The sequence below is a fragment of the Zygotorulaspora mrakii genome, chromosome 5 (genome assembly GCF_013402915.1).
Source record: "Zygotorulaspora mrakii chromosome 5, complete sequence".
NCBI lineage: Eukaryota > Fungi > Ascomycota > Saccharomycetes > Saccharomycetales > Saccharomycetaceae > Zygotorulaspora > Zygotorulaspora mrakii.
In genome coordinates this window covers 123067-146349 of record NC_050723.1, presented here as the reverse complement: position 1 = coordinate 146349, position 23283 = coordinate 123067, and the positions used below count along the sequence as shown (strand labels likewise).

Below are 23283 nucleotides of genomic sequence, written 5' to 3'. Positions count from 1 at the left end.
TACTCCTTATTTCTCTGTTTACCACGGGAGTCACCTAATATGACGCAACCAATGTAAGTAATCAATCGAAGGACTCCATAAACCCGCGGCTACCTATTGCCACCTTTAGTTTGTTCTACTTTCGTCTTGCAAATTCAGCTTGTTCCTCATATTGTGAACATTCTGACAGAGCGACTCGTTGATGATGATTCGTAGTTTTTCATTCCTATCATAAACGTATAGTAGCGGGATGAGAATTGATAGCGTCTATATATGAGCAACTCAGCCCAAAATGATGCTTAACACCACTCAAAATGCTACGGTACTTCTGAAGAGAGTGCTCAGCTTATCGGATTTTTCCCCTTTGATACTCTGCATTGACGGAATAGCGCAAATGGCGAATAAGCTAATCGATGAGCTAGTATTTACAGCACAAAATGCATCTGACGTGAGAATTGTATATGTTTCGTTTGAGACCCTTAACTACCCTAACTTTGAGTGTGATTTTATCATAGCGGACTCTTTTGAGCTAGAAAAATTGATTGAGCAAATCAAATCGTTTCTTCCAACACCTCAGGAATCTATTACTTCCAAGCACCTGGTTATTTTAGATGCCATCAACAGTATTCCCACTACGATGATTTCACACTTTATAGCCTCCATAGCATCGCGTCACACTTCCTTATTGGCTGTTTTTCATAGTGACCTACCAGAATTGCCGAGTCCACATACAGAGCATTACCCATCATCGCAGGAGTTACTAAGCTTTATGGCGACCTCAATCATTGAAGTGCACCCAAAAATTTCACATACATCAACCAATGATCAGTTGAAGGAGCAGATATCGAAATCATTAATACCGCGAGGCTTAAACAATGATATATTCGAAATAACACTGACGAATCGTCGAAAGTCGGGAAGATCTTTGGTCTACAGTCTAGAGATAGATGCCAAGAAACATGTTTATGAACCGGTCTCTCGAAATGATGGGGATAATGAGACCGGGGAGACCCCAGAAATGCTCCAGGATTTGACAACCTTCAACTTGTCTACATCTGCCAAACAAAAATTGGCCAAAGAGCAGGTCGATCTTCCTTTCTTGGAGGCGCAATCTTTCAATACAGGCGGTGCAATTGTGTACCAATTTGAGAAAGATGATGACTACGACGAAGAAGATCCTTTTGAGGACCCTTTTTAGAAATACAAGGAGATTCTTATGTAATTTGTATTTCTATATATGCAAAAAAACAGATTCAAGCAACCGTCAGCGCTATCAACCTCTTAAATCGATTAGTTTAGTTAGTATTCTTTCCTTGAAGACTTTGAGTTTACTTTTATTTCTGCTTTGTAATATGTCAGCTTCTTTTACCGTGACGAGTCTCTTAAGGACCAAATTGAACATTGTACCAAAAATGAGCCCCATTATTGTTGAAGTTAAAATGATAACATTATAAGGCATACTAAAGTCTGGCGTAGACAGTAAGAGCAACAAAGTAGCTGTTCTCGTTTGGTATTTAGTAGGGGATAATACTGTGACGACAGCCGACTCGACCTCAAATCCGTGATTAGCATCTGGGGGATACTCTGCATAGAGAAGCAATGATTTGTCAAACTGATATGATATGGAAAATGATGTCTTTGGAGGGACAATAACTGTGTATTCTAAATGAGTAGGCCTACTCCTATCACTTGCAGGAGTATAATGCATTGACTTTATGACTTGTTGCAATGTAAGCTCTTGATCGCCTGAGTCATCTATATCCAGCTTCATGGTCGACAAGTACACTCGCATAAACCAAGGAAGTGATTCAAAGTACACGAGAGTAATAGGTTCCAAGCTGGGATTGTTGAATACGGTACGCAGTCCACCACGATCTTGCCCATAACCCGTTAAGGATCTACTAACGTAAACCGGCGCCTCCTCTAAGTGAGCAACGCTTCTGGAATCAGTAGCTTCCAGATGAATATCCTGATTTATGGAATGTCTCAAATCAAAACAGTTATCGCTAGTTGCGTAAAATACACCATTAACATCAACGAAAGCATTCCACCGGTCAGTAACTTCGACACAAACTCGAGACGGCTCATCGGATATCAGGTTGGAACCAACTATGTGCTTTCCAAATATTTGGGAGATACTATATTGCACCTCAGTTTGCTCTGGAAGTGGGAAGCACCTGAATGCATCAAAAGGCTTAGAAAGATCACAGCGCAGCTGTTCGCTAGGTACAGGTTTGGGAATCGGTCTTTCGTTTCTTGCTAGGACGCTTGGTACGTTAATCACCGTGTCGATTAGCACTTCTGCATAATAGTGACAAGTATCTGTGGAATTGTTACATCTCGTATTGATGTCAATCGACAAACTATGCCATAAGGAGTCAAAAACCCTGTGACCATCAAGGAGTGTAGAAATTCCGGATTTTCCCTTTGTTGGTAGCAGTTTAATAAACGGTGTCAAGTTTTCTGTACATATAGGTTCATTCGCTAAGGCGGCGCGTATTAGGTACAGCTGCTTAGAATGATCGAAAATAGGTAACCCATCACTCTCTAGGTCATTGGGCTGGAATGAATTAACCGGAAATGTCGTCCTCGAGTTATCAATAAAATTTATGGAAGCACAAAATATTCCACTCAAGGAGTTGGCAAGAGTCTTCCACTGCTTGAATGCGTCGTCCTTTGATCGACTTTCAATGGTAGCCCAGAGTTCAACGCCAGAACCGCCTGATCTAAATCCATCGTGAGGCAAGCGACCCCATGATTCGGAATCCCAATAGCCCCTTGTAAATCTCAAGGAGAGCTGCCTTGTTGAAGTTCTATCTAGCATTGGCTTGAACGCCTTTGGGAAAACTGTATAGTGACTGTAGTCGTTGTAATCATTAGAAGATTGACGTGGGACGAACTTCTGAGATTTCATATGGAAAGAGAAAGATGTTAACAAATGACTGTTGGGCAATGGCCTAATGGTGAGGTTCTCTTCGTAGGGGTATCGGGTTCCGGCTGCAGATGTAATGGATCGTTCGACCAAATCTTCATTTGAAGACGGTATCCTATTCTTGTCAGATCCAATTTGCTTTACGTCCGCTGACGATGTTAAATTGCCCCTCAAGAGACCACTACCATTGGTAGTTGGACGCGTTTCACTATAGAAATCCGAGCAATCAACAACTTCATCTCTATTACCTATTTCTCTGTTGGCATGGATTGCCGGAAATAAGAGCACCAGTAAAAGCCACGTTGTAACTTGTATTATTCCTAGATTTCCCACCATATTCAAGAATGAAAGGGTCTTCAGTGAGATAATACCGAGATAGTAGAGGCTGTGGTTGCAGTTGAGTAAAACCTATTTTGTTGTATGCCTCAGCTTTTCAAAATGCTTTCTTTATTCATGATGCTAAAAAAATAGAAAAAGGTTCAAATAAACAATTCTAGTTACGGCAGCTCAGCACAAGAAAAAAACCTGAATAGTACCTAGTAGAGCCGTTATGTCTTCAGGAACAACTGGTAAATATCAGTTAGGAGGGCAGCATAGTATTCCCTCAGAGCTTAGGGATGCACTTAGGGAGGAATCTGCACGAAGTACCGAAGATGACGTACTGAAGCAAAGAATACAAAGTAGAAGCACCTATGATAAGAAAAACAATTACCAGAAACGCATATTTGACCTTAAAACTCACTCCACAGACCTAGACAATGTGAAGAGGCCGCTTACGGCAACAGATGAAGAACAAACTGAGAAACGACTTCATAAGCGAAGTAGATGGGATGTCAAGACATATGAATTACCAGAGCATTCGGAAGATGCAGAGAATGCTATCAAGGAGAAACTGCTTAAGGAAGTGCCGGATATGCATAACATACGTTTTCTCAAAGATTCAGATCATAAACATTTCGCAGATATTCTCCAAAACGTCTCCGAAGAACAGTTGACGAAGGAAGAATTGAAAGGAAGATCACTTTCACTTTTACTCTTAAAAGTTAAAAACGGGAATACTACGGTCAGAAAAACGGCACTTAGAACATTATATGAGAAATGTAATGATTTTGGTGTTCAAATGCTCTTTGATCGCCTTTTGCCTATTCTTTTGGATATGACATTGGAAGACCAGGAAAGACACCTCATGCTTAAAGTTGTTAGTAGAGTGCTCTATCAATTGAAAAATAGCATAAGTTCATATACCCACAAAATTCTAATAGTTGTCTCGCCTCTTCTGGTTGATGAAGATTCTTTGGCGAGAGAAACCGGTAGGGGAATAATAACGACCTTATCACATGCTACTGGTCTAACAAGCATACTCTCTGCGGTACGGCAAGATATTGACCATGAAGACGAGTATGTTAGAAATATCACAGCTAGATCCTTGGCTGTCGTTGGAAAAGCCTTAGGAGTGACACAATTATTGCCATTTTTAAATGCTGTCTGCAAAACCAAGAAGTCTTGGAGAGCTCGTCATACAGGAGCCAAAATAATTCAGCAGTTAGGAATAGCATTTGGGATTGGAATATTGCCTCACTTAGAAAGCCTGTTAGAATGCATTCAAGGTGGACTTGTAGACGAACATATATCCTTGCGAATTTTAGCTGCAAATACAGCTGCTACTCTAGCTCAAAACTGCTACCCATATGGTATCGAAGCATTTAACATTATGCTAGAGCCTTTGTGGAAAGGAATCAGATCACACAGAGGCAAAGTTCTTGCCTCATTCTTGAAATGTCTCGGCTCGTTAATACCTTTAATGGACGCTGAATACGCTGGTTACTACACTCATGAAATAATGAGAGTTGTTAAGAGAGAACTGAACTCTCCTGACGATGAGATGAGAAAAGCGGTTTTAGTTGTTCTTCAAAATTGCTGTCGCACGGAGGGCGTGACCCCAAAATATTTAAGAGAAGAGGTAGCATACGATTTTTTTAGATATTGTTGGACAAGACGTACAGCCTTAGATCGCCAAATCAATAAGATGGTAGTGTACACAACCGTTGTTCTTTCAGAGAAAATTGGTGCCGCCTACAGTTTTGACAAACTAATGAAGCCTCTAAGAGACGAGGCAGAACCATTTAGGACCATGGCAGCGCACGCTGTCTATAGAATTACTGCGTCCCTAGGAACTTCCGGATTATCCGAGCGCTTGGAAGAAAGACTTATTGATGCTCTATTAATTGCATTCCAAGAGCAAACCAATAGTGACAATGGTGTTCTCAAAGCTTTCGAAGCTGTGGCAAGATCTCTCGACAAAAGTATGAAACCATATTTGTCACCTATTATTAGCACAATTCTTGACCGCTTGAGACACAAATCTTCAACGGTACGACAACAAGCTGCTGAGCTATGTGAAATTATTATACCCGTGATAAAATCTTGTGGAGAGCAGCAGATGCTCGATAAACTGTCTGTGATCCTTTATGAGTCGTTTGGAGAAGTATATCCAGAAGTTCTTGGCTCCGTTTTGGGTGCGATGTCAAATATTATTTCTGCAACTGATATATCCACTATGCAGCCCCCAATTAACCAAATCCTACCCACGCTTACCCCAATTTTGCGAAACAATAACAGGAAAGTTCAAATAAATACATTGGATCTTATCGGTAGGATTGCTACCTTAGCACCACAGTATATTCCACCAAAAGAATGGATGAGAATTTGTTTCGAATTACTAGAAATCTTGAGAAGTACCAATAAAGCTATCAGAAGAATGGCTAATGATACGTTTGGATTTATCGCCAGCGCCATTGGTCCTCAAGATGTATTGGTTGCTTTGTTGAACAACCTGAAAGTTCAGGAGCGTCAGCTGCGTGTTTGTACAGCAGTTGCTATAGGCATCGTTGCAAAAACCTGCGGTACTTACACAGTTTTACCAGCGTTGATTAACGAATATAAAACACCCGAAACGAACGTTCAGAATGGTGTTCTGAAGGCCCTCACATTCATGTTTGAATACATTGGGGATATGTCTCAGGACTATATATATGTCATAACTCCACTTTTGGAAGATGCACTTACTGATAGAGACCTGGTCCATCGTCAAACTGCCGCTGATGTTATCAAGCATTTATCAATCAATTGCAGTGGTTTAGGTTTGGAAGATGCTTTCATTCATTTGCTTAATCTTTTGTTACCAAATGTTTTCGAGACGTCACCTCACGTGATATCTCGTATTTTAGAAGGTTTAGATGGACTTTGTCATGCCGTTGGCCCTTCAATATTTATGAATTATGTTTGGGCTGGATTATTTCATCCTGCGCAGACAGTCCGTACTGCTTTCTGGAAAGTTTACAACAATGTGTATATAGAATACTGTGACTCACTAGTCCCGTATTATCCACTACCAGAGCGAAATGACGTTTTGGTAGAGGAGTTGCAGATGATTGTGTGAGGCGATATCATATGTGCCCCCTCTCTTTTTTTATTAGTTTCAAAAATTTCATTTTTTAGTAATAATACTTAAGAATACTCAACCTATACTAGAATGAATATTTTCCGTTTCCTCAACAGTATTGTCACTGGTTCCCGAGGTTCCAGTACTATTATTCATGTCGTTGTTATCTTTGCCTTTATAGCTTCCCTTCGTCATATCGCTATTTTCTAAACTTTCGCCATCATTGCTATCATTGCTGTCATTGCTATCATTGCTATCATCGCTATCATCGCTACCTTCTTCGTCTTCGCTATCTCCACTATAATCGCTATCATCAGAATCGTCCTCACTATCGCCCTCATCACTGCTTTCTTGAATGACTATCTTCCTTCCAGATTTTCTAGTAGTGACAGAAGGAACATCCATAAAAAATTCGTCCAGACTTTGCAAACGATAGTTTTTTTTTTGCTGCGGCATAGTAACAGATGATTGGCTCACAATAGGCGAGTCAGGTATAGATGAAGCAGATCGCGAGGGATCATTCTTCATATATGTTTCTGAGGAGAAACTCTTCTTGAATCTAGTATAATCCTTCAAAGTCGTCGGATTTCTTATATCTTCATCTGTACTACCGATTCCATTATTCCATGGAATGAATCTATGATAATTTTGAATAGCCTTATCTATTTCTAAGGATGAAATGTTCGTCTGATAAGAGATTCCGTTTTTATCAGATGGTAAATACGATGTATCCATTCTAGGAGTGGGCTTTGGAGCTTGCAATAGTAGTGCCGCAATCTCAAACTTATCTGAATCGAATAATGATGAAAGGGAACGCGCTCTGTCTCTGATATCAAAGTCTTCATCAAATTCAGCCAAGTATGACACTGCCTTGTACATCTCATATATTCTTGAATTTTTTAGATCACTTGGACTTTCTGAGGAAGGACCATCAAAATCAACAGCACTATACGAGACCAACTTGGCCGCTAAAAGCAGAATATGGGATCTGGTTTCGGGACCCTCGAATGCAAATGTGGGGATTAACTTTCGTAATATATCCGGGCATATCCTGCGCTCTATTGAAGCAAGTTCACCAAAAAGCCATACCAGGGCAGCTCTTGCGCTATCTGCTAATGTATTTCGATGCTCTAAAATACCAGAAAGTTTCATTATATGTGCCAAATGTCTCTTTGGATTTTCTTGAGCAAGGACTCGAATAACATTAATATATGAACTGAGAAGCGTTGTAGAGAGTTTTGAGTTTTCCATATGAAAAATGAACCATTTCATAATATTAGATTCCCAGCCAGAGGACAGCTCAGCGCATGTTGCGAGAGCATTAGCCGCAGTAATAGCTATGTCTGGGTGAGGGGCACTTGAGACGTAATATTTCAGTTCTTCAACAATTGTTCTGACATTAGACTCATTGACCAAAGTGGATATTATTTTCAGCTTTAAACAAGCAATTGCAACATCATTGGACGGTAAAATAAAGAATTTTTTGACATATGGTAGAAATAGGGTGGAATCGACAGAAGAATATAACAAAATAGATTGATATAGTATATTCAACACCCCTACATTGGATGAAAGAGCACAGACTCTTATCAAAACCTCGGGAAAGCGAGATTTTTTAAATTGCATTGGTGTTGCTAACTGAAAGAATGCATTGGAGGCTGCCAGAATAATAGCTGGATGTGATGTTGAAGTCAATTTTTCCAAACTGTTTAAAAAAAGTGTAAGGTCAACATCATTGATGACATCATACACCGGAAATTGAATTTCATTACATCTTTCGGGCAATTCCATGCTTTTTTGAGTATCTGATGTTTCTGAAGCATCTACAACAATGGGACGAGGAAGATATGTCTTGCAATATACCAAAAGTAAGTCAATTAAGTATGAAGCGGCCCATGGGTCTAAAACTGTGATCATTTTGCAGTAGTAACGATAGTGACCATGTAGCCAATCATGCCTATTAGGGAAACATTCTTTCATTACTAGAATTGCTGAGGAAATAACCATGGGATCAGCATCGGCCAATAATTCTTGCAAAATTTGTATAATGTCATCTTCCATATCTTCATTTTTGGAAACGTATAGCTTAAGCAGAGCAAATGATACTTCGTTTCGAACTATAGCTGAACTATCAGTGACTGATTTTTTTAGTGTATGAAGCACAATTGGATATAGTGAAGGGATTCTTATATCAGACAACGCTTTGATTGATAAGGCTCTCACGTCCGGATCACCATCCGATAAAGTCTTTTGCAAAGAATTGATTGACAAGAGCGCCAAGTTTGGATGTTTTTCCGCAAATCTTAATAGATAGATGCAAACGAGGATCTTGATCTTGACATCATCAGATATGATGTTTTTGACAACGTCTGCGAAATACGATTCGATGTCTATCACTTCATCGCTTGACGACATAATGTCAACTATACGTCTCATACCATCCTTTATTTCCCTGGAGTTCCTTGAATTTAGCAGCGTCCTTAGTTGTTCAGGTGTTATACCTTGGGAATAATTCGTGTACGAAGTCTCTCCCAACTTCGAGGATACTACAGCCGCTGCTTCTAGTGTCAGGACGCGAGCCGAATCCAATGCTGATGTAATTCGACTTATTGAATCAACCATTCCGTTTAAGATCTGCTTCTTCGATTTCTTATCGCCTTTTGCAATTTATTTCTCTTGAAGTGTTGCAGTTTTTCATTTTGATACACGTACTGAAAAGAATAAACCTTTCCAGTTTAAATAGAAAGGGCAAGTAAGAACGAAAAAGGTGATATGACTTAAACAAGTCTGATGGGGCCTAAGAAAAATAACAATACGAAACCTTTGACTGCAAGCCAGCAAAAAATTTTAAAAATATTACAAACGGATATTGTTGAACGCTATTTTAATCCTGCAGAAAGCGATGCTGACTTCGAATTGCTATCAACTTTGAGGTATGATCCAGGTTTTACACATGTATTCTTACAATCAGGAAAAGAATCTCATGAAATTAGATTGGAGGAGATAGATTATCGATTACAAGCTGATAGCTTTGCGGATGCCCTAAATAATGCAGAAAGTGGCTCCGAAGGAAATACTACGAGGTTCAGTGATATTTTCGATGAACTGACGACAAGCTCTTCATTTGATAATGAAAACGATAACTCTCTCATGTCTTTACTTGAAAGTACCTATGAATCACAGAACTCATCTCCACCAGCACCAGCATCATTTGCTGCCAGCCAGCAAGAAAACACAGATTTGCGCGCTACATTCTTCCAGAGGTTCTTGTTGCTCGGAGAGCATTACAAGAGGCTCAACTTTGCGCTACAATTCTTCAAATGGGAGTTTCATGTGCCCTTGAAAATGCTACTGGACAAGTTGATTGATGCTCTTCCAGAGCATCATGAAATATCAAATCTTGAAGAAAGAATGAAATTACTTATAAATGAAAACCACTGCTATAAAATGAGAGTCTTGATTTCCAAGACGGGAAGAATGAGGATAGAGGCTCACCCAATTTTGCCAACACTACCGCTCACGCCTGCAATAACTTCATCAAGATATTTCATGGAGACTATTTTAGGTGGCTTTTTACCAAACTCATCTACAACTTGGGATGTATTCGTCGACACCAAACCCATGAGTGTTTCTCCTTTCACAACTTTCAAAACGACATACCGTGATCACTACAACGAAGCCAGAGGCCGTCTAGAAGAGCTAGCTTCTACATTTGGAAGCAACGGCAAGCGCGAAATCCTTGTCTATAATGATGCTCACCAGTTAATGGAGGGATCGATAACTAACGTAGCATTGGTCAAAACGAGAGAAGACAATGATGAGCAACTGAGATTCATTACGCCATCATTGAATAGCGGGTGTTTATGTGGTACAATGAGACACTATTTACTGAAAAAGTATCTGATATGCGAAGAGCCCATAGATGTTCGTCACTTGGTGCAAGGCGATACTGTAATTCTTTTTAATGGAGTCATGGGTGCCGTCAAAGGTGTGGTTAGAAATGCCTTAAAATAGTGCTACAGAACTGGTATTAATTTAAATATCAGCCAATCATACTCCGTTTCCTTCCTCGCAACCGTACCTCTTGAAATCGTTTCGTCACTTCCTTGAGCTTTACTTCACCCGCATCTCCATAGCGTTTATAAATTTCACTAAATCCCTTTAAAAGCCACTCGTTGTATGCCTCCGCATGTGCCGAATGAGTACTAATGATAGCTCTCTCTAGTACGTACAAATCCACACCTTTATCTTCAACAGAGTCTGTGGTAGATCCTAGTCCGAAATCTATTAAATATGGTTGCCACGATGTTTCATTTTTTCCAGATCTTGAGAGCACTATATTGGAGCTAGTCAGATCACCATGGCAGTAGCCATTCCAATGTAATAACCCAATTTGTTGGCCGACCTTTTTTAAGGTCTCCTCAACGATAGAACAATAGGGATCGCCATCATCTGTCGCGTACATCCATAGAAAGTTCTTCAAGTTGCTAAAACCTTTGCCGTGAGGCAACTCCTCACCCAGAAATTCAAGCCACAGGTAACCGTTATAGGCATCGCAAGCAATTAGTTTAGGGACTTTTAAACCTTCAATTAAAAATAGCTTGGTCAGTAACCGAGCCTCACCAATAGTACGATGCTTCGTCAAGGCTTTATCGATAGAAGGGTGTCTGTACCGCTTTGGAGGTCTATATTTTAGGATGAATTTTCCGCTATTTGGTAAGTATGGATGCTTCTCGCTAGTGAACACTACGGCTTCAGCACCCTGCGCAATTGGTACAACCGGTAAGCCGGGTGTCAAGTATTCGTACACTTTGGCAAGGACATCTTCTGACATCTTCAAGAGGCCTTGTATTTCAGAGTTCTATTTCTGTGATGTTGCCGACTTTTAGCTTTTTTTTCATTTTAAATTTGACGGCAATACTAATTATATGGAAAAGATCAAAAATATGAGTATAAATTACAAAATGCATTAAGTCAAGATTTGTATGGTGAAGTGCTTGTAGATCTGATAAGCTGATGTAAAAATATCCCAAAATTATATAACTATTAGCATGGCACATAATTAAAAACAGAAATAAAATCAGGCACACGTATAATTTCTTAATACTATTTTAAATCCTAGTATTTTATCATTGCGTGCTTCTCATGAGGTACTATACTATAAGCAAAGCATTCTATAGTACTGACTATAATCACATGCCAAACCAGTATGATGACTCAGGGTCAAAGTTCAATTAAACTTGCTTGCCACCGTATTTTGCTCTCCACTCTTCAATCTGTTTCTCATCGATACGTTGAAACAAGTATTCAGCTTTGTTAATGTTGTGACCGCCCAAAATTATCAACTCGAATTCATCCTCGATTCTAATTGCAGGTGCATTCAACATTTTATATATCTTCTCAGTGGTTTCTGGCATATATGGGCCAATCAGAGAAGCGACAACGTAGATTAAGTTCAGACCAACACCCACAACAGCATCTGCCTTGGCAGGAAACTCGGAAAATAAACTATTGTCCAGCTTGTTCTCTTGCAAAAATTGATTACCACGGGCACTTAATGACATAGCAAGTTCAAGACCACGCCTTTCATGTGCCTGTTCCATTTCGTTAATGTAGCTTTTCAAAATTTCATCCACATTCTGTTTCAAGGAAGCAAAACCAGATAAGTTCTTCTCATCATACACAGGAACTATACCATTGTACTTTGCATTTACGAATTTAATCAGTCTGTTAACGAAATTTCCCAAGTTGGCTAGTAATTCCCCATTATTTCTAGCGACAAAGTCATCCCAAGAGAAATGTGAGTCGCTTGATTCAGGTCTTACAGATGCCAAATAGTATCTCCATACACTGGCGGAAACACCAGATTCTTGTGCATTATTACCAAAAACACCTATACCCCTACTCTTAGAAAATTTTCCACCTTCGTATTGCAGATACTCCGTCGTATTCAAATGATGCAACAAAGTCCACTTATCACCGGTACCTAGTTGAGATCCCGGAAAGATGACGGTATGGAATGGGACATTATCTTTGCCCATAAATTGATAGAGTTTTACGTTGTCTGGATTCTTCCACCATTTTTCCCAGTCCTTGAGATAGTTGGCAGTAATGGAAACATAACCAATTGGGGCATCGAACCAGACATATAAAACCTTTTTATTAAACTTCTCTAATGGCACTGGAGTACCCCAGACCAAATCTCTTGTAATACAACGAGGTTTCAAACCGTCCTTCAACCATGATTGCGTGATTGTTTTTGAATTCTTTGACCAGTTACCTTCAGTGGATGACTTTTCCACCCAGTCGGAAATTCTCTTTTCCAGTTTATCTAAAGACAAAAAAATATGATCAGAGTATCTAATTTCGGGAACACCATTATCTAATTTACAACGTGGGTTAATCAATTCAAACGGATCTAGTAGAGCACCGCATTTATCACATTGATCACCACGAGCATCCTCATAACCACACTTAGGACATGTACCCTCAACGTATCTGTCAGCCAAAAAGCCTTTATGAACTGGGCAAAACAACTGCTTCATGGTTTGTTCTTCCAAGAGATTATTCTTATTTAATTTAAGAAAGATGTCTTGGGCAATCTCTGTTTGTTGATTCGTCGTAGTTCTACCAAAGTAATCGAAGCCGATCTGGAACCATTTGTAAACGTCTCTATGGATTGCGTGGTACTTATCACATAATTCACGGGGCGAAACACCTTCCTCTAGGGCTTTAGTCTCAGTTGCCGTACCGTATTCATCAGTTCCACAGATAAATAGAGAATTGTAATTTCTGGCCTTACAATAACGAGCAAAAATATCCGCAGATAAAACACTACCAACAATGTTACCTAAATGAGGAACATTATTAACATATGGTAAGGCTGATGTAATCAATATATTGCGTTCATTATCCTTTGGTAATATGCTTTCTTCTTGTGGTTTGATTCCATGGCCTTCAGCAATGCGAACTGCCCCAGTTTTCTTAACAGCTGCCAGATTACGTGGCGTAATCTTTTCGGCTACCAATAAAGCTTTCACAACTTTTTCAGGCAGGTTTGGAAAATGCTCTTTGACATGTTGGGGATTTAATGCATATGTGTTGGCAAAGATGATTAATTTCGTAGCGCTAATTGGCTCTTCAATGGATTTCAAGTACACTCCCAGAGATTTGGAAATACACTCGGCAATGTGCTGATCGGGAACGTCCTTTTTGTGTAGAATGACTTCGAGAGATGATAGGGAGTAATGAGACTCTGCTGAGTTTAGACCCTCAAAATCATTCTTTGCGTATCTCAATATAGAATTGGCATCGAATAAACGTGCTGAATCTGAAATCAGCAATTGTGGTTCCTTGAAATCATCATTAACTGATATCTCAACATCTTTTGTGCAGTATTCAATCGCAAGAGCAATTTTCAGATTATTTGCGAATAGCAAGGCATGATCGCCATTTTTAGATTTATCAAAAGACAGTTGTATAGGCATTTTGAGCTCTTCACTCTATGATTCCCTTCCTCAGTAACAATAGGCACTTTGTTTAACTGTATCTCAGTTCCTGATTACTTCAAGCTCATCGAGATTTCTTAATGAAGCGAAAATTTTTTTTGAAAATGAGTTATGTGTGACTAATTTTACAAAATAACAGGGCTCGAGAAAATAGAAAATCAGTGAGCACCGAGCATTGTTAGCAGCGTTGTTGTTTACCAGTGATGTAGGTTGTTTTAGTATGAATCTTCAGGATAACTGATCGAACAAAGCAATCTTCGCATAAGTCACGTCACATATTCTATAATTTCCAATATCTTTTTCGTTTGCTATACATATATATTTTACATGTTTAACATGGGTAAACAATCTATCCCATGGGTCTAATGCCTATCTACTTTACGTCTCTTTGTTACTGGTGTTTTACCGCTCGCACCTATCGTGATGTTAACCTTTGGTGGTACGGGGAAGCCGTATGATTTAGCAACCTTAGCCAGATCAAGTTTATCAATTTGATAGACTGTTTTCAACGAATGCGATGCGTAAGCTTGTAAGTATGATCTATAACCATCTTTGGCAGTTTGGTGAAGGTAATAATTGGAGTGAATTAGTTTTTCCAATTGGGACTGAACGTTGGCAATTTTATTAGTTGGGAATTCGAATTCGTTAAGAGGAACTTTCGCCGCTTTCAAATATCTTAAAAATCCAAGTTCTGTGGGAATCAAAAACATAAGAGATTTTCCCTTACCTTTAGTACCTCTTGCAGTTCTTCCCACTCTATGAATGTAATCTCTTGGATCATCCGGAGGATCAAACTGAATAATCCAATCGACGGAAGGGATATCTAAGCCTCTAGCGGCAACATCAGTACAAACCAATATACCCCTTTCAGCATTACAAAATTCAAAAAATGTGTTTGTTCTTTTCTGTTGTTTCTGCTTTCCATGTAGTTCCAGTACTGGTAAATCAATATAATTTAGTAACTCGGCATAATATTTCACAGAATTACAAGATGAAAGGAAAACAATAATTTTCTTCTTCTGATTCCTTTTCAAAAAAGAAAATAGTAACAGAAATCTTTTGTCACTTTCACAAACAACATATCCTTGTTCAAGACCATCCGCAGTCGAGTTTTCTCTTTCCGTGACAACGTTTATAAATAATGGGCCTGGCCTTAAAGAGATTCTTGCCAAATCCTCCACCTTGGTGGTTTGCGTCGCAGAAAACAACATAGTTTGTCTTTCTTGGTTAGGTAATATTTTTATAATTTGTTTCATTTCATCCTCGAATCCAATTTCCAAGATACGATCAGCCTCATCGATAATCAAAGCTTTCAAATTCTTGAAAACAAAACCTTTTGTGTTCTGTAAATGATCCAATAATCTACCAGGTGTTGCGATTAGCAAATTAACTCCCTTTGCTAACTTGTCCGCTTCTTGTCTACGATTGGCCCCGCCAATAACTATTCCAAAAGTCTGAGAGTGAAATTCCATCAGTTCTCTCGCTACACCAAAAATTTGTAGCGCCAACTCTCTTGTGGGTGTGATAACAATCACACCGGTACCATTTCTAGGCTTGAATTTCAAAGAATGCAATATTTCAATCGCAGGTATCAAAAATGCTAAAGTTTTACCAGATCCAGTCTTTGCAGCACCAAGGACATCCCTTCCGGCAAGAAGAGGAGGAATGGTTCTAGCCTGCACTGGTGTCATTGTCTTGAATCCCATTTTCTCGATCGCCTTCAGAGTTGGGCCTGAAAAATCTAAATCCTCAAAGCTTTCGACCACTTTCTCATCATCGTTCTTCTTCTCGTTCTCGATGGCATATACAGAATCTTTTCTATCACCATCACCATTAAGAACAGTGTCTGAATTATTGGGAGCTGCACCAGCCGATCCGGCCTCCCTGTGGCGTTTGCTTCCAGAACTCTTGGTAGCCATGTCAATGATCGCTGCTAGTCTCGATGAAGCAACAAAACCTATAAACCTAGAAAAAACCTCTCAGCACTTGTACTTTTACAGCAATCAGCTAATCTCATCTCATCGCATCGCATCACACATTGTAGCTGAAAAATTTTTTTTTCTTGTCACCGCTAAAAAGAAGTTTGCGGGTAACCTTCGAGATTTCACAGGGTTCTGTTTCTGTAAATATCTTATTGCTATACGTAAAAAAGATGTAAATATAGATTTATCAATAGGATATGCTTACCTCAAGGAATTCTTTTTAGTTTTAAATTTTGGTTTAATGGGTCGAATTGAGAGCACTTGAGCTCCCGAAAGATCAAGAGATTGAATAGGCAAACTTAAGGATGAATTTTAGAGAAAACTGGTTCGGTGACTGGGATACAGAGCAACTTTACGCTGAATTGGTGGATGGCTGCGACGATTGCGCAATTACTTCGCCCGTTGTGAAGAGTGGTATGGTGTGTGGCCCTATCCTACGATTGAGAAAAGTTGATTACGACGAAAACGTTTACTATGGTTCTATACTGGTGGTACTTAAGGGTCCTGCGGCTGAGGGCCCAAAAATTGCGTACACGACAGGCCCTGCATCTGAGCAGAGTGAGGAGAGCTTGGAGCTGAAATTAAAAGACGGTGTCTTTGAATCTACAATGTTTCACAGAGAGGTTTGGGATGACGAAAATATCAGCTTTTTCAGATACAATATTGCGTTACCTTTAACTGAGAAGGAACAAATGGTAAAATACGCTTTGGATGGCGAATCAAAGCCTCACTACCGCTTCTTTATCCCTTCAGCCACCACTAACTTCAACACTATCTCTTACTCCTGTAACGGTTTTTCTTTATCTGTAGATACTAAAAAATTCAAAGGCTCTCTGTGGTTCGACATTTTGAACAAACATTCAAAAGTTCATTACAACGTTATGCTAGGTGGTGGTGACCAGATCTATTCTGACGGCATTACGATTTATTGTGAGAAAGTTAAGGAATGGAGTCATAAAAACGATTTGTTGCAAAAACGTACTATGAAAGTTGATGGCGAGTTTAAGAAGCAATTAGACGATTTCTATTTGAAAGAGTACATTGAATGGTACGGCTATGGTCATTGGAAGGGCTCAACAGATGATTCTAAGACTACTCAAAGATGTTTACCCATTGCAATGGCAACAATTCCCTCCGTCAATATTTGGGATGATCATGACATCATAGATGGGTTCGGGTCTTATTCCGATGGGTTCATGAAATCTGACGTGTTTTCGTCTATAGGGAAAGCTGCTTACAAGTATTACATGCTTTTCCAACACCATGTCAGTATAGAGGAGAGTGAGGCCTATTTGAAGGACCCCATATGGTTACTTGGAAATCGTCCTGGCCCATATATCGGTGAGCGTTCGCATTCTGTTTTCACTCGTTTGGGACCAACAATGGGGTTATTGGGACTTGACTGTAGAACAGAACGGAAATTAGCGCAAATCGTTACGGATGAAACATATGATATAGTCTTCAAAAAAATGGAAGAAGAGGCTAAAAAATCAAATATGGACCATCTGTTAGTAATGCTCGGCGTTCCTATTGCATATCCAAGATTAGTACTATTAGAATGGCTTTTCACATCGAGACTACTTCATCCTCTTAAAATATTGTCTAGAAAAGGAATTATAGCGGGCGGGTTGGTCAATAAGTTCAATGGTGACATCGAGCTTTTAGATGATTTGGATGATCATTGGTGCGCCAGACATCATAAGAAGGAACGCAATGGACTGATGGCCAGATTACAAGATTTTGGAGCAAAATACTCAACAAGAATCACAATTCTCTCCGGAGACGTGCATTTGGCGTCCATCGGTAGATTCAAGAGTAAAAAACACAGACATCACATTTTTTCCTCATCAGAACATGACGCTGACAATGCCAAAATCGAGAACGAACCGGAAAATGACCTTAGACTAATGTTCAACGTCATATCCAGTGCTGTCGTGAATACCCCACCACCGAACGCGATGGCAGCACTATTACAGTCCAAAGCGACAATTCACCATTTTGATCACGAGACCGACGAAGACGCGGTTCCTATTTTTAAATATGGTGTCGATGAAAAGAGTAGAGCCAGTACCTGCTTCCTAAATAGGAGAAATTGGTCTGATATCCTTCCTGTTGAAAATGCGTTGAACAACGAATTTTTGAAGTCTCAATTTAGATCAAATTTGCAAGATCGTGTTGTTCCAGGAATCGTCACCGGGGGAAAACCCTTAAAAAAAGTTGACCCGCAACAAGGTCAACCTAGTTCAGAAACAAAAGAAGGCTATTCGGCATATCCAATCACGGAGAAAGGCATTCTAGTTTCCTTATTTATTGAAACGGATCCCTTAAGTGCAAAATCATGCACGACAAGGTATGCGTTACCCATCCCGGAGTTGAAAGCCCAATGCGACTCCTTGACACACAGTGGTCTAAAACATTGGAAGTTAAAATGAACGGATTTGGTGTAGACTCAAGTCCCGGCCGGCACTGTAAAGTCGAAATATTCAGGTATCAAACGTCCAGGTATCAAAATATTCAGATGTCCTGAATTATTCACAAATTATCGTCACACCTTTCCAAGTATCACTCAAGTATTACTAAAATATCCCTGAACCCTATATTTTTGTGAGTTGTTTCTGTATTATTCCTGTGATATTCCTGTAATATTATCGAACTAAACTACTTTCTATATTCAAACTCTGTATCATATACCATAATTGTGTATATATTATATTTTTGTCCCACGCCATTTTGTCCCAACCTGAAGAATTTTGGCCCTCCCCCACATGACTCTTTTTAAGGATATTTGGTGGGGTGAGGGGCCCCCACTTCTCCACGGCTCTTTCTAGGACGACAGCAAAGTTTCTTCTTAAAACTTTAAAAATCATCTCAAACGTCAGACTATGCACCAATTCCCAGAAATGTTGCGATTTTCGCAGCTGAAATCTTGGAATTTCTTCTTGCTGGCGCACTTGCAACCTTGTCTGATTTCGAAAAAATCGCATGGTATGGAATGTCACCACGATAGGCCAAAGGATCGGAGGACAGACAGTATCGTGGGGAGATACCTGAGGCACTTTTCAGATACATATCTGTACATATAAGTGCTCTCAGCCAGTTTCAAATTGTTTGACATACTTTCAGGTAGCTCCAGATATCGTTACACACCTTGGAAGACCTTGTGCATATTTAACCAGTATAGTTTTCTGCAATTAACTGCAGTGATTTACTATAGTTGTGAGAAGCACGGTGAAACATTCGTCGTGCGCCAGTAGTGTCGGAAGTTTACGTATAGAGGAGATAGAGTAATGATATCGGTTGGTGGACCGAATTTGGGATCGTCTGTGATTGGAGCCTTTGGGACGCAGGCGGGACACGCCAGCGGCAGTGCACCTGCTGCCGGTGAGTACCTGCCATGGCCCAATCTAGACAGGGAACATGCTACGGCCAAATGTAAGTACGTGACAAGGAGACATATGTTGGGCGATGGTCATTTCAGCGTTGTAAAAGAGTGTATGAATGTGCACACAAGGGACCTATTTGCAATGAAGCTGGTCCATAAGAATATGGTCAAGGGCAAGCTACAGTTGATACAGCGCGAGGTCAAATTACTGAGAGTGATCACTGATAAGGTCAGATCACTTGAGAAAAGGAACTATTCGAGTCTTGATGTTTTTGAAGGCCATCACCACGTTCTGCAGCTATTTGATTTTTTTGAGACTTCGGAAAGCATTGCGCTGATCACGCAGCTCTGTGATAAGGGCGACCTATACGAAAAGATAATCAACGAAAAGACCTTGGATCTTCAATTGCAGGTAAAGCCGTACTGTGCTTGTTTGTTGAGTGTTTTGGAGTTTTTACACTCCAATAACATAGTCCATAGAGATTTGAAGGCGGAGAACGTTCTTTTTAGGTTAAGAGTTAATAACAACGAACCCAACGAGCATCATGGTAATTTCAAATACGATGACAGGTCGCACGACCTGATCTTGGCAGATTTTGGTTTAGCCGCTCAAGTTGACGTGAAGAGTAATACTAACGCTCTGAAAGAGTATGTTGGTACAATCTCGTACATTGCACCTGAGATTGTTCTTTGTAGGGGTATTGGCGATATGTCGCGTGAAAAGATGGATAGAATCCCAAAATATGGCTGTCCAGTGGACGTTTGGGCATTGGGAGTCCTGACATATTTCATGGCTTGCGGTTACACACCATTTGATTGTGAAACTGATGAGGAAACCTTAGAGTGCATTTCAAAAGTGGACTACTATATCGATGAAGAAATGCAAGCTGATCCCAAAATGGCAGATTTCTGGAGCTTTGTACAATCCTGCTTTATTGGTGATGCTGAGAAAAGGCCCAAAGCAGAGATGCTGAAGCATCATCCATTCGTAAGAGACTTTTTTGCAACTTCTGCACCGGAGGAGAAAAGAGATATTTTCCCAACAATGTTGCGTAGAACCGGGTCGACTTCATCATTGCACTCTTTGAAACAACCTTCCAGATCATCATCTTCAAGCACTATCGCACTGTTATCACTGAAAAATTCAGCTTCTCCTTCGCTAGTTTACCCCGCTAACATAGCAGAGACTCCCAAACGTCTTGACACGAGAGTGAATTCTCGCGAGAGAAATTTGCAGCAGGTTAGAGAAACTCTAAGGAAAACTTTGTCCATGACTTCTTTGAAAAATGAAGGCAGCCACTCCTCTACCATTGGCTCAAAACTCAACTCAACATTTATCCTAGAGCCTAAACCTCCAGTGAATTCTTTGATGAATGGTTGTTTTAGCACTACCCCTGAGTCTAAATCAAACTTTGGAACGCCTGGATCTCTTTCTAGGCAGAGTTCTGAGAATAGTATTTTACTCTCTACTGACACAAGCATGACTTCTCACGAAAATTTGAATGAGAAGCTGCACAGCTATCAGCAAAGTAGAAAAATTGACAGTTATGTTGGTAGCAAAGAGAATCGCTTAAACAATCGTCACGACGGTGCCAGAGTAGATGATAATGGTGACGGCGACGACGACGACGACGACGACGACGATGACGATATGGGTATTGTAATATAGGATTGTTGGTTTACTAAATTGTTTGTTTTTATTTTCCCCACGCCTCGTATTCAGCATGATAGATTATTCAAATAATCTTTGTCTTGAATTAAAGGCATAATGTCCAAGGATTTTGATTTTTTCTCGAAAGGTTTCTTCTAGGGCTGGTTGACGTTTTTGTTCCCTTTGTTCGCCCTTTCGCATGTATATCTACACTTATAGAGCAAATTCCTGCATGCACTGATACGCATGTGCGGCTTAAGTCTACAAACTTTCCATACATTAAATATTAGAGTATGCAATTATGTATAGAGTCAAACTTCTTACATAAAGGTATGCATTTAATTTGTGAGTTTACAAACTTCTTTTCCCCAACAAGCTTAGAAATTCTTCTCGAGTTCTATGAGCTCTGAAACAACCCAGCATACATGACGTTACGGTAGACGAGCCAGTCTTTTGAATACCTCTAGACACCATGCACATATGTGTTGCTTCTATAACAACGGCAACACCCAGGGGTTTTAGTATGTCACTCAGAGACATCGCGATCTGTTTTGTTAACCTCTCCTGGACCTGCAACCTCCTTGCATACATTTCAGCAAGACGAGCTAATTTACTCAAGCCTAGCACTTTTTTATTCGGGATATATCCAATATGAACTTTACCGAAGAAGGGAACAAGATGATGCTCACAAAGCGAGTAGATTTCAATGTCACGAACGATGACCATTTCGTCATGATCCTCTTCAAAAACTGCATTGTTGATAACATCATCCATAATATTAGTTTGATAACCCTTAGTAAAATACAGCATCGCCTTCGCATACCTTTTCGGAGTATCAAGCAATCCCTCTCTTTCGACGTCCTCGCCTAGCTCCTCCAAAAGCGTCCGTACCGCACCTGAAATACGTTCAATGCGAGCCTCCTCCTCATCGCTGCTCTCTTCTGCTCTGATTCTGGTTCCGACACTTGGCCATGAAAATCCATCTGCCTCTACGGGAGGCTGCAGCGTATAGGGTGAAGCTGGTCTAGTATTCAATGGTGTACTTTTCCTTTGCAGTGAGCCCACAAGCGGATTAGCGCTATGGGCATGTGTTTGAGCAACGGTATGATGGAAGTTGTTGTGATTATGACTGTGCATGGTTCACTGTACCTGGCGAGCCTCTTTCAAGAATAGATATAGCAGTTGCGAAACAACACAGCTACCTCTCTGGAAGAACTAATGGAAGTAAGACGATAACAAAATTGTCAAGTAAACGTAATTTATTCCAGAATACATATGACTAAACCAATAAAATCAACCTGAGAGTTAATAAGAGACAAGCAATCCTTATTTTACGACACCGCCTGTAATCATCCATCATCGACATCATGTCTGTGAAAAATTTCTTGGAAAAATGAAAAAGTGAAAAACCGAGAAAACCCGTGTCACATGATATTAATAGCTACAATGTGCTAAGTAAGAATTCTGCCTACTCCACGACATAGTGGACACAGATCTTCGTCGAGCAGGAAACTGACACGCCCTGAACCTCTGCACTCACCGCAAAGTACGCCTCCAAGTCTCGGATCACCAGGTCTGACGATGAGCGGCGGGTTGCTGCCGCTCATTTGCGGAGGTGGTGGCATCCCGTAACCGTAACGGGGACCGCTAGGCATAGGAAAAAATGGATCCAGGAACATCGAGCCTCCACTGCTGGGCACCGAATTGACATTATTCACCGGTGCGAATCGCCTCCAACACGATTTGCACGAGCGCCCATTCTTCCGTTTGTAGCCTGTATTGTTGCACTTCGGACAAATAAAGCCTCTGGGATACGTCCAGGGCAACGGGGGTCGCTGTGGCGAAGGCGGCAGCGACGCCGGCGAGTGCATCGACTGCGAGCTTGGTTTGCTCGATGGTCTTGGCCTTGGGTGTGAATGCGATGGTCTGGGATTAGGCGCCGGTGGTCTCTGCTCCAGGCGGTCCCGGCGGGGCGTTGGTGGAGGACCGTGTGTGTCTTGCCGCACTCTATTGGCGTCCTCCCTCACAACGTCCTCATACGAGGGCAGCACGCTGTCGTCTGGGATATCTGGTTCGTAAACTTTTGTCATTATGGGCGTAAATATGTAGCTTCTCTGGAGACCGGTGTAGTTTGCGCCTTCTTGGTCCTGCCCTTTTAAATATGATTTCACCTCGCGCTGCGAAGCCCCTTCAAAATGCGATCTGCAAGATACCATGCTGTGAGCACAGGAACGTCAAGAACGAAGAGTACGGGGTGTGTGCCAAGTGCTACAGCCACAGCAACCGTTGCTCACTCAGCCAACGATAGTTCAGCTTCCATGGTATGCGATGCGCAGCGGCGCTGCTATAAGAGGCAATGCGGTGCGACACATCGCACCGCATTGCAGCGAACGGCTTGCTTGGGCCC

General features: G+C 40.6%; 12 protein-coding genes across 12 annotated transcripts; 5 read left to right on the top strand and 7 right to left on the bottom strand.

The window, feature by feature from the left end:
- Positions 1 to 271: 271 nt before the first annotated feature.
- Positions 272 to 1177, top strand: IKI1 (Elongator subunit IKI1; the record flags this gene model as incomplete). Its single annotated transcript, XM_037288816.1, has 1 exon — positions 272 to 1177. The coding sequence occupies one exon, from the start codon at positions 272 to 274 to the stop codon at positions 1175 to 1177; it is 906 nt and encodes a 301-aa protein (XP_037144711.1).
- A 75-nt stretch (positions 1178 to 1252) lies between these two features.
- On the bottom strand, positions 1253 to 3247 carry GPI16 (GPI-anchor transamidase subunit GPI16; the record flags this gene model as incomplete). Its single annotated transcript, XM_037288815.1, has 1 exon — positions 1253 to 3247. The coding sequence occupies one exon, from the start codon at positions 3245 to 3247 to the stop codon at positions 1253 to 1255; it is 1995 nt and encodes a 664-aa protein (XP_037144710.1).
- A 214-nt stretch (positions 3248 to 3461) lies between these two features.
- HSH155 (U2 snRNP complex subunit HSH155) lies at positions 3462 to 6350 on the top strand (the record flags this gene model as incomplete). The annotated part of the gene is made up of 1 exon (XM_037288814.1): positions 3462 to 6350. The coding sequence occupies one exon, from the start codon at positions 3462 to 3464 to the stop codon at positions 6348 to 6350; it is 2889 nt and encodes a 962-aa protein (XP_037144709.1).
- Positions 6351 to 6428: 78 nt separating this feature from the next.
- APL6 (AP-3 complex subunit beta) lies at positions 6429 to 8975 on the bottom strand (the record flags this gene model as incomplete). The annotated part of the gene is made up of 1 exon (XM_037288813.1): positions 6429 to 8975. One exon carries the CDS (start codon positions 8973 to 8975, stop codon positions 6429 to 6431), a length of 2547 nt encoding a protein of 848 aa, XP_037144708.1.
- Positions 8976 to 9143: 168 nt separating this feature from the next.
- ABZ2 (aminodeoxychorismate lyase ABZ2) lies at positions 9144 to 10367 on the top strand (the record flags this gene model as incomplete). Its single annotated transcript, XM_037288812.1, has 1 exon — positions 9144 to 10367. The coding sequence occupies one exon, from the start codon at positions 9144 to 9146 to the stop codon at positions 10365 to 10367; it is 1224 nt and encodes a 407-aa protein (XP_037144707.1).
- A 28-nt stretch (positions 10368 to 10395) lies between these two features.
- Positions 10396 to 11187, bottom strand: BUD32 (serine/threonine protein kinase BUD32; the record flags this gene model as incomplete). Its single annotated transcript, XM_037288811.1, has 1 exon — positions 10396 to 11187. The coding sequence occupies one exon, from the start codon at positions 11185 to 11187 to the stop codon at positions 10396 to 10398; it is 792 nt and encodes a 263-aa protein (XP_037144706.1).
- A 400-nt stretch (positions 11188 to 11587) lies between these two features.
- Positions 11588 to 13840, bottom strand: MES1 (methionine--tRNA ligase MES1; the record flags this gene model as incomplete). Its single annotated transcript, XM_037288810.1, has 1 exon — positions 11588 to 13840. One exon carries the CDS (start codon positions 13838 to 13840, stop codon positions 11588 to 11590), a length of 2253 nt encoding a protein of 750 aa, XP_037144705.1.
- Positions 13841 to 14223: 383 nt separating this feature from the next.
- HAS1 (ATP-dependent RNA helicase HAS1) lies at positions 14224 to 15780 on the bottom strand (the record flags this gene model as incomplete). Its single annotated transcript, XM_037288809.1, has 1 exon — positions 14224 to 15780. The coding sequence occupies one exon, from the start codon at positions 15778 to 15780 to the stop codon at positions 14224 to 14226; it is 1557 nt and encodes a 518-aa protein (XP_037144704.1).
- Positions 15781 to 16148: 368 nt separating this feature from the next.
- On the top strand, positions 16149 to 18275 carry HG535_0E00600 (uncharacterized protein; the record flags this gene model as incomplete). The annotated part of the gene is made up of 1 exon (XM_037288808.1): positions 16149 to 18275. The coding sequence occupies one exon, from the start codon at positions 16149 to 16151 to the stop codon at positions 18273 to 18275; it is 2127 nt and encodes a 708-aa protein (XP_037144703.1).
- Positions 18276 to 19130: 855 nt separating this feature from the next.
- Positions 19131 to 20894, top strand: TDA1 (protein kinase TDA1; the record flags this gene model as incomplete). The annotated part of the gene is made up of 1 exon (XM_037288807.1): positions 19131 to 20894. The coding sequence occupies one exon, from the start codon at positions 19131 to 19133 to the stop codon at positions 20892 to 20894; it is 1764 nt and encodes a 587-aa protein (XP_037144702.1).
- A 333-nt stretch (positions 20895 to 21227) lies between these two features.
- On the bottom strand, positions 21228 to 22013 carry FOL2 (GTP cyclohydrolase I; the record flags this gene model as incomplete). The annotated part of the gene is made up of 1 exon (XM_037288806.1): positions 21228 to 22013. One exon carries the CDS (start codon positions 22011 to 22013, stop codon positions 21228 to 21230), a length of 786 nt encoding a protein of 261 aa, XP_037144701.1.
- A 314-nt stretch (positions 22014 to 22327) lies between these two features.
- HUA1 (Hua1p) lies at positions 22328 to 23092 on the bottom strand (the record flags this gene model as incomplete). The annotated part of the gene is made up of 1 exon (XM_037288805.1): positions 22328 to 23092. One exon carries the CDS (start codon positions 23090 to 23092, stop codon positions 22328 to 22330), a length of 765 nt encoding a protein of 254 aa, XP_037144700.1.
- Positions 23093 to 23283: the final 191 nt, after the last annotated feature.